Source organism: Carassius auratus, chromosome 37, assembly GCF_003368295.1.
Source record: "Carassius auratus strain Wakin chromosome 37, ASM336829v1, whole genome shotgun sequence".
Lineage (NCBI taxonomy): Eukaryota > Metazoa > Chordata > Actinopteri > Cypriniformes > Cyprinidae > Carassius > Carassius auratus.
This window is the reverse complement of record NC_039279.1, coordinates 9,839,768-9,850,021: the sequence shown is the minus strand read 5'-3', so window position 1 is coordinate 9,850,021 and position 10,254 is coordinate 9,839,768. Positions and strand designations below refer to the sequence as shown.

Below are 10,254 nucleotides of genomic sequence, written 5' to 3'. Positions count from 1 at the left end.
CTGCGAGGTTATTGTGACCTTGAACAAATCATTCCATGCAGTGCTAAAGGACTGAAATATTTGTGATAAGAAGGGGTGATGGCTAGGGCTATAAATGTATTTTTAGTTTCAGCACACATGAGAACTTAAATAAGACAACAAAACAGTTTGAATGGATCAAGAGGTTTTTATATTGTGTATTTATTTTTTTAAAATGAAGACTACTGTTTTTAGCTATTATACATGAACAAATATACCAAACACACTCCTCATGATTCACAATTTCTTTCCTTGTCTTTTTTTTTATTATTTATTTTTTTTACTTTTTTTTAATTATTATTATTATTATTTTTTTTTTTTTAAACTCAAAAGTTACTCTGAAGAGTGTTTCAGTTGTCTTTGTCCATTATAATGAAAGTCAGTTTAATACAAAACAACACTGGATCCCATCGACTTTCATTGTATGGACCAGAAAAAAAAAAAAAAAGTACATTGTTTTACACAAGAGAAAACACATACAAGTTTGAATGAGTTAATGATGACAACATTTTCATTATACTAACTATACCTTTAAATGTAATAACTTTTTCACAAGAACGCTTCAGAAGTATTAATTCATTTGCTGCATGCCTAATAATGGTGCATCCTTGTTAAAAGATGTAGAGATCTAGATTATTCATAGTAAAGATATCACCTAATCTTAATTTTGGCGCATTAATGCATGCTGGACATCAAGAATACGGTGATATCAGGATATCAAAGGCCAATCAAGCAGCATCTTGTAAATGGTCGAATTACTTCTAAAGACATCTGAATCGTTTGACCAGAGAAGTCGAGCACTATCGATATGAGATGCCTTTACCCTATTCCACACCATAGAAACCTTCAAGAATTTCATATCCAGATTCCATGTTTTTCCCTATTTATCCTCATTTCAACGTCCAAGCAGCATATTTTGGTGGACTGATACGTGGTCAGTACACTTGGGCGATTTGACCAAGGGAATACAGTGTCCCATCACTAGTCTTTGGTGAAGGCACCTTGGCTCCGTTTTGCCCTGAAGAGATCTCTGTGCGGTAAATGTGTGCACGTGTTTTAAAGCAGCCGAATTGGCTAGTCAGAATGAAGAAATCCCTCTTGAAGGTTTTGGTGAAGAAGGCGTAGAGAAACGGGTTCGAGCAGGAATTTATGGGGTAAAAAAGCACTAGCAGGACTTTGGCGTGAGAAACGGTGATTAGCGGTAGTTTTAAGGCTGCGGAGATGGCAAAAAACGAGATGGGAGCCATGCACAGGAAGTCAGTGAAGATGAGCACAGCCATGCGCTTTGCTATACGCATGTCTGCGTTGGCAGGAACGAAGGTGGGATTGTGGACGGTAAGGTAGATGCGCATATAACAGACACATACGATTAGAAAAGCAGCTACATTGAGAATAAGCAACAGCACCACGTAACCTTGTGAAATCACCGTCTCTACATCCATTGGCAGGCAGATGCTGGTCTTCTTGTAGCTACTCACTCCAAAAACAGGCATCAGAGCAGTAAGCAGGGCGAACAGCCACCCAACCGCCATTATAGCGCAGGCATGGCGCAGGCGCATCTGGCGTTCCCGCTGCATGGCGTACGTGATGGTGTGCCAGCGCTCCAGAGTAATGGCAGTCAGAGTGTAAACAGACAGCTCGCTGGAGAAGACCGTGAAGAAGCCTGCCACATGGCACCCGGCTCCCGTCTGCCAGTCGATGCCATAGTTGTAGTAGCGGGACTGTGTGTCAATGTCCTTTGCAGCAATGATCAACAGGTAAATGCCCATGCAAAGGTCTGCAAATGCCAGGTGGCACATTAAAAACCTAGGAACAGTCAGTTTGTAGCGGCTTGAAAGGAGCACCAGGAGGACAGCACAGTTGCCCACGATGGCCAATATACTGATGAACCAGATTAGAACCCGCAGGAATGTAAAACCCATGATGTCCTCACAGGGGTTGAACGCATCTGGTGTGGGGTAGCAGGTCACTTTTATTACATTCTTACAGTGGTCTTCAAAAAAGTATGGCTCTAGGAATGGGGCACCAGAATTGTTACACATTTGATTGTATACAGACCTGTGAAAACAGAAATAAGATATGAGAGTATAGATGAGTTTCCAAGAAAAGGAAAATATTCCATCACCATTTACTTAACCTCGTGTTGTTTCAATCCTCTTTGTCTCTTTTCCAAACAATGAAAGTGAATCACAAATGACAAAAAAGCATCATAAAAGCTGTCCAGTACAATCTTTTGGTCTCTTATTGACTTTAGAAAACTTGGTATTTAGGGAAGGCAGGGCCGTCCTTAGGCCAGGGCAACTGGTGCCTTGCGCTTGAGGGGTGTCCCGCGGTGAGCGTGGGAAAAGGTTAAATATTTATGCATTGCCATGAGATTGTATTGGATGTTTTACAAAAATATTCGGTCCAATTTTTGCATGTCATTTGCCTGTTCAGACCAATGCAGAAGAAAACATCCGACAGGATTAATGAAAATGCAAATTCACTCTCTGACAGTAGGTGGCGCAAAGGCCAAAATTACTACGATACTCAAAATGCTGCAAAATGTTCTGTTTCTGACCCCTGCTTGTCACAGAGGAGAAAGGAATGAAAACTATGTTTACATACTTTCAAACAGCTGTTCAATTTTTTTTTAATAAGCTATAGTGCTTATTAGACACATTGACTGTATAAAAACATGGACGCAGTGTCCGTGATGTCACCTGTAGGTTTCTGAGGAGCATTTTTGAAGCCCAAAGTGGGCGGAGTCAGCTGTCCCCATATTGGCAGCCAGTCACTCCTTGATAATCGAAAATATAAAAATATATATATAATCACTCCTCTCACAGTTGTCACTAAGTGCAAAATTAGCTATATAGACCAAAACCACTTTTTGTACCAGGCTGTAACATATATATTTTTGTAAAGTTGGGCATTTAACAATGGTGGGTCTATGATACTGACTCTCTTTTCGATGAATTGTAGTTTAAGTCACTTTTGTTTTGGTTTCTAGAGAGACCAGTAGGTTGCCGCTTTGATTAAACCATATCAAACACAAAAATGCAGAGACAAGAGAGTCGGTTCCAGATTCACTGTTGCTTAGCAAAATACTTTGTTCGTGAGTGCCACCAAATCTTAGTTTTATGTAACAACAGTGGCTCTGGGCATTTGACTAAAGGTGCAAATCTTGGATAGCCAGCTTTATTCAGAGTGGATAGAAAAGATTAGAAGATAGAAGGATTAGAAAAAATAAATAAATATTTGTGTCTTAACAGATGCTCATTTAAATGAAAATCATACCAAATTTTCAGATTTTTATGGTGCTTTTTGGTGATTTTGGCAGCTTCTGCACCATCTAATAAGTAATAACACTGTATGGAGAGAGCAATGTGAACATTCTGCCAGGTATCTCCTTTTGTAAAAGAAAGAAAACCACAGAGTTTTGGAATGATATAAGGATTGTGACAGAATAAACTTTTTTTTTAAAGCAGTGTGTAACTGACTTGTTTTTAGTGAAGTTTTTGAAGGCACAGCAGTGGCTGGGGTAGGTCAGGTTGGCCTGCGTGAGCTCAGTAAACAGCTCCAGGCTGGGAAGCTTCTTTAGAGAGTAGACAGAGATGGCCGTCAGAAGCTTAAGAGTCCTCAGCATGTTTTCTGGCAGGGTGTGGACAGCTGTATGTGAGATGTCCCTGTAATGACAGCAGCTATTTCAATGTCTACTGCCGGATTGGGTGTATTTACCCTGTTGTTGAACTAAAGCAGGTACAGAGGTTAGTGTGAGTGAAACAGGCATTGCTGTGAGATTTTGTCCTGAGGACACAGAGTGGGTGTGTGGTGCTCCAGCTGGTGAGTTGTATTGTTGTTGAAAGTCAGAGTTGTTCATGCTTACAGAACGATGGGGCCTTCAGCTCCTTTAAAGGCATATCTGTCGATATGACTCAGCTGCTGGTTTCCCATGAGAAAGCTGTGAGAAAGAGAGAGACACTGGTTAGATGAAAGATTAGCGGTTTTATGTGAGATGCTAATTTATGAATATATAAAAGATGTAACAGAACTCACAGTTTTTCAATTCTGGTACCATTGAATGCATAGCTCTCTAACGCACGGATCCCATTCTTTGTTAGTCTCCTGCAAGAGAACAGTTTTCAAAGTTTGCGGTTGGTAGGTTTTTTTTTTTTTTTTAATTTTATTAAGAAGTCAGTGTCACATGACCCTTCAGAAATCATTCTAATATGCTGATTTGGTGCTCAAGAAACATTTCTCATTATCATCAGTGTTACAGTTGTGCTACTTAATATTATTTTGTGAAAACCAAGATCCTTTGAATTGATAAAAAGTTCAAAAGAACAGCATTTATATACAGTAAAAATATTCTAATATAATGTGCTAATTAATCTGGTAACTAAAAGTTCAATGTTTGTGTATGATATAAAAAAATAAAAATAAATAATTACATATAATTTTGCTGGAATAGAATTAAGATAAATAAGTTTATTGTTTGTTATGCACTCCAAGACAAACTTTATTCAATTTAAGTGTGTGCATGCTTTTTCAATAATTCAACAGCCCATCATATTATTGACTTCTCACATAAAGAATAACTCAATCGCACAGTCGCATACTTACAGCTCAGTTATGGTGGCACTGGTCAATCCGAGGAAAGCGTTACGAGGAATCTTATCTATGTGAATGTTATCTTGTAGATCACTGTAACATAGTTTTGATATAGCATAGATTATTTTTTAACATAGGTCAGCTGTACTATACGATCATTTCTTTGTTAATTTTTTTCAATTTGTATGCTTTTTCTATATGAATCCAGCCGAACCAAGTAAAAAATATACATTAAGACAGTGACAGCATGAGTAGAGGCTTACAAAAGAAATTCAAGAGCAGCGGAGTTGATCTTGGAGAAATCAGGCAGGGCTTTAAGACCAGTGTTTGATATAGTCCTAAAGGAACACACACACAGACAAGATTAATGAATGTAATACATCAGAGAGACATTTGTATTTTGTCTTTGTAATATACTCCCTTTAAATTGCTGAACCCCAGCATGAGACCACAATGATTCAGAGTTTACTAGACAAGAGTAATGAAGACAGAAAAGAACTCACAGATACCGTAGCTTTGGAAGTCTCCAGAAGGCATCTTTGAGCGTCACGAGGTTTTTTGATTTTGTAATAGTTCTGATTAGATAGATAGATATATAGAAATGATCTTTCATATTATTAGAAATGATGTTTCATTTTATTTACTAAAGATTTTGGTTCCAATTTTAACATACTATTTTTAAACACTAAAATAAAATGTTTTGACAAGAATGTAATTGGACGTAATTTACACACGTAGTGCAGCAACGTACATTTCCTGTAGCTCTGTCAGGTTAGAGAAAGCAAAGGGTTCAATTCGCTCAAGAGCACCATTTTCCGACACCACTCTGAGAAGAAAAATAATAATCATATAGCAACAGATATTATGTCTAAAGCTTTATAAAAACTGGTTGCAATATGACAAAATGTTTACAAAATCTTAAAAACCACGATGCACAGTGCGCACTATTTGCTTGATGATTTCTTTAAAGGAATAATTCATCCAAATATGAAAATTAACTGAAAATATAATCACCTTTAGGCCATCTAAGATGTATATCAGTCTGTTTCTTCAGTGTCACAGATTTGCAAAAAAGAATAGCATCACTTCACATCACTTGCTCACTAATGGATTAAATACAGTGAATGAGTGCCGACAGAATGAGAGTTCAAACAGTTCATAATAATCCACAAGGAATCTACAAGACTCCAGTCCATCAGTTAACATCTTGTAAAGCAGTAAGCTGTGTGAAACAAATCCATCATTAATGCGTGTAGAACTTCAAATAATCACTTCTAGCTAAAATATCTATCCACATCCTCTATCTATAAAATTGCTTTCTCCTGTGAAAATCTGAATCAGGAGAGAAATATGCACAGATCAAACACCATTTACATCTGAAAACAGTTCAAAACAAATATGTCCGTGGTTTTTTAATTTAACTTTTTCACTGGAGGAAACATTACTAGGGATTTTTGCCAGTTCAATCACCGTAATTATGGATTTGTTTCCTACAAACATGCAGCTTTTCCCTTTCAAAGATATTAACTGATAGACTTGAGTTTTGTGGATTTCCTGTATATTATTGTGACATTTTCATCAGCTGTTTGGACTCTTATTCTGATGGCACCCATTCACTGGACACACACATTCTCCAAATCTGTCTCGATGAAGAAACAAACTCATCTACATCTTGGTTGGCTTGAGGTAAATTTTCAGTAAAAAAATTAAATTATATATATATATATATATATATATATATATATATATATATATATATATATATATATTATAAATTAAATTACATACATATGTGTATATATATTAATTTATAATATATATATATATATATATATATATATATATATATATATATATATATATATATATATATATATATATATATTAAAACTGTATATATATCTCTGAATAAGAAAAAAAAAACACTCTCTCTCAGGTTTTGCAGTTTTGATACTGTGATACATATGTGTTTGGGTCACTGTTAAACATAATGTTCCATATCAAAGTCTAAACATATTCAAACAAGACTAAATATCATGTGTTTATATGCGGTTTTGCATTAAGTGAAAACTAAGCCAAAAGCCAAGAGCAGTTGTGAGCATTCAGTAGCAGTTGCTCTAGGTTTTAAATAATTGATTGAATTCTTTCTAATCTCCATGTGGTTTCTTGCTGAAAATACACTTCCAAGTTTTAATAGTAAACAGCTTGGTGTCCTTCACTCTTTGCACTCACATTCTCTTCAGCTCATGTAGTTCAGACAGGGCTGCTCGGTGAAACACTCTGATCTCTGTCAGCTTGATCTCCCTGCTCAAAATTAGACAGAAGAGATGTGATTCGCCATCCAACAATTTGTTACCATCAAAGTGTTAGAGTTATAAATAGCACAATCTTTTCAGAGGTGAATGTGGTATTATGATTCTATTTCAGAAATAGCAGTTTTTTCCTGCTTTCACCAGATCGCCAATCACTTAATTTGAATCTAATTTAATAAGTCAGAAGATACTGCAACCCTTTTGGTGAGAATTTCTAGGTAATGGGCACCTCCACAACTGCTATTTACTTGAATGGAAAGTATGCTACAAATTCTCCTATTTGGTCTTTCTCCATTCCATTATAATGTTGACAATAAAAAGCAGAAACACTTGCTGAAATCAAAACACTCTCATGGCAATTTGTAACTGTTTTACATGTTGGCAAATTGGAGGCTAATTAGCATGAATCTGGACTTTCATGCTTACCTTTTTCCCCTCTTAAAATCATAAGTTCATATATATAAATCACATTGCACAGATTCATGCTTTCAAGCCATACCAGCTTCATTTTCTCATGAGATTGGGCTAGTTTAAATTTAGAATATGAGTGTTAGTGTGTGTGTGTGTGCGCGTGCATGCTCTAAAAAACTCTTTCCAAGTATATTTGTGAACTTACACCAATCTTCCACTTCAGGAATCTAATAGGTTCTCATGAAAGTTAGTATAAGCAGAATGAGTCATAGCAGAAACTAGGTCATTCAAGATGCGAAATGTTTTGAGAAATGGAAACACATTTGCCAGTAGCCTATTTACAGACTGCAAATAATCTATTTACTGTCAAGATTTGTGTGTAATTCTTATTGCATGCTGTCATTAGCGTCTGTGTGTTTTTCCTGGGGATATTCATTCCTGTAATCCCTCAGAAACGCAGACAGAACAATAACACAAAGCACTCTGGACATGAATGCCTTGTAAAGCATGTGGTTAAGTAAATTGTGTTGGTATAAGAGATACAGATATGAAAGATTCAGATCTTTGTTACATCATAGTTTGACTGTTTTGATCCTTGTTATGTTTACTTATTTGTTCCTGACTGGGTTTGTGGTGGGGTTAGCTAAATGCCTGATGTAATTCCGTTTGGTGTTTTTAGTGGTGCAGAAATTACACAATACAGAAGAGTGCAGTGTTTCAGACATTTGCCTTGATATTTACAGTTATAAAGAGAGAAAACATCTGCAGCATGAACTATTCCTATCAAGCACAGCACTGTTCGTTCTTGCAGTCCTGAGTACAGAGTCTGACACGCTGAGACACACAAGCTGAAAAGCTCTTGGTGCTTTTTCCAAAATGGAAAAATCAAGTAATTAACCCAAAGCGCAGACAGCCATAGTGAGGCTCAGAGCTCAAAGGCCCTGTCAGGTTGAAATGTGTGATCCCGGTGGGCATCTTCAGATAGATTGAGCTGGGCAAACTTATCTAAACTGAATGGCAGTCAGTGCAAAACAGAATCAATCCTGATTAACCTGCTTGTGGAACAAAAGATGGTTTTATTTCATCTTCATGTTTACCCCTCTCTCTTTTTGACTGGTTGAAATAACAAATGACTTCATGGAACACAAGAAAAGCATTTGACATTAAAAACACACTCCCCCATGTCAGGCTTGAGAATTTGTATGAGGAACGGTAGACTTGAGATTACAAAAAATATTTGGGGACTCGCAAAAGATTCCTTGTCAATCACATTCTCTCCGAACCACAATAACAAGCTCTGGAACAATAACAATGTCACTGAGAATCTCGGGTTTTTAATTAGACTGTCAAGCTTTTGAATGGTGTTCATCACTTTCATTACGTTTATTAGGTTTCATTAAAAGTCTTATTTATTGAATAAATGTAGAAAAAGTTCATTTAATATCATGCAGTATCGTTTGTTTTGAATTAGAGAAAATTCTAAATAAAATAATTGTATGTAATACGTGAAAAGTCTTAAAATTTAATTATCTGTTGTTTAATACTATTTTAGAGTAACTTGTAATCATTATATTTTTAATAAAACTGATTATACTGAATTATGTGCTTACATTTTATACTTGTATTTTACCATATGAGATCACCATATCAGTATTATTTTGGTATTATTTATATAATATTATAATGTTTATTAATATTTATAATTAAGTTTTAATTAAATATTTTCCTTTTATTTTTAGTTTATTTTTATAGTATACTTGTTAATTTGAGTAATTGTAGTAAGTTTTTTAAAATCTAATATTTATTTATATTAATTATTTATTATATAATCATATTTTTTTCAGTTAGTTCCCAATGCGACATGTGTTTATTTTTTTTTATCTAATATGTAATATTTATTTCTATTAATTATTTATAATATATAATATGCATTCATTATTTATTTAGAGAATTAATATCTTACATCTAAATTTTTTATTTAAAATTATTTTTCAATTCATGAAAACATTTTTTCATGGTTTTAGTTAACAATATAAACAAATACATACTATAGCTACAACATCCAGAGCTAGGAAGCATCATAATATTTCAACTGATGTTTCTAATGTGAAATGCTGTATCTAGATGTTATAACTATACATGCATTGTAACGTGTGTGTGTTTTTATACTCACACAAAAGTCGTGTTTTCCGGTATATGTCTTGGCATCTCATGGACATTATTGCCAAGACAGAAGAAATTACAAGTCGAACCATTGAATGAGCAGAAATGAGATCCAACAAGCGTGCCTTCTGCGTGTGACACGAACCAGCCAAGACTAAAGCACAGCATCATCAACAAGACCATCCTCTTTGTCATCTTCTCTTTCCAGGTGGAATGGTTTGTACAGTGTTTGTGAACTGAGGCCTTTAGTGTGTCCTGGGCTCCGCTGATGTTCAGGTGAGGGCTGGGAGAAGATTAGTCTGCGTTAAGAGTCTGTTTGAGTGGTGTTTTCTGGTCGTAGTGGTCTGTTCTAGTGAAGCCGTAGGGAGGCTGATCTTTTTCTGAGAGGCGTTCTGGTCAGAAGCCCTACAGCCAGAGCCAAGGGAGACCTTGGGAGAGAGGTCCTCTGATAACAAACAAATGTTTTGTTCGTTCCTCCCCTCCAAATCCTTATTTCTCTCATCTCATCATTTTCTTCAAAAAGTGAATGCGGTCCTCCCCATCTATACTGAGCTCTGAAAGTCCCAGAAAAGCTACATATAAAGCAGTCTCCCATTGGCAATATTCATTGCGAAGCTACTACCATTGTTACTTTTTGTTGAAAGCACTGTGTGAACTACTTGGTAGTTATTTCGCTTTTCAAAAATGTGTGCTTGTGTACAAATTCCTTTTCTGAATGACATGTATGGGAAGCTGTAATGTTTGTCATTATATGAAT

General features: G+C 35.8%; 1 protein-coding gene across 1 annotated transcript; it reads right to left on the bottom strand.

Moving 5' to 3' along the window:
• Positions 1 to 345: 345 nt before the first annotated feature.
• On the bottom strand, positions 346 to 10,046 carry fshr (follicle stimulating hormone receptor). Its single transcript, XM_026222659.1, has 10 exons — positions 9,508 to 10,046; positions 6,844 to 6,915; positions 5,363 to 5,437; positions 5,115 to 5,186; positions 4,875 to 4,949; positions 4,624 to 4,704; positions 4,057 to 4,125; positions 3,887 to 3,961; positions 3,501 to 3,686; positions 346 to 2,076 (listed from the first exon to the last, which is right to left on the bottom strand). The coding sequence occupies exons 1-10, from the start codon at positions 9,690 to 9,692 to the stop codon at positions 954 to 956; spliced, it is 2,013 nt and encodes a 670-aa protein (XP_026078444.1). The 5' UTR covers positions 9,693 to 10,046; the 3' UTR covers positions 346 to 953.
• Positions 10,047 to 10,254: the final 208 nt, after the last annotated feature.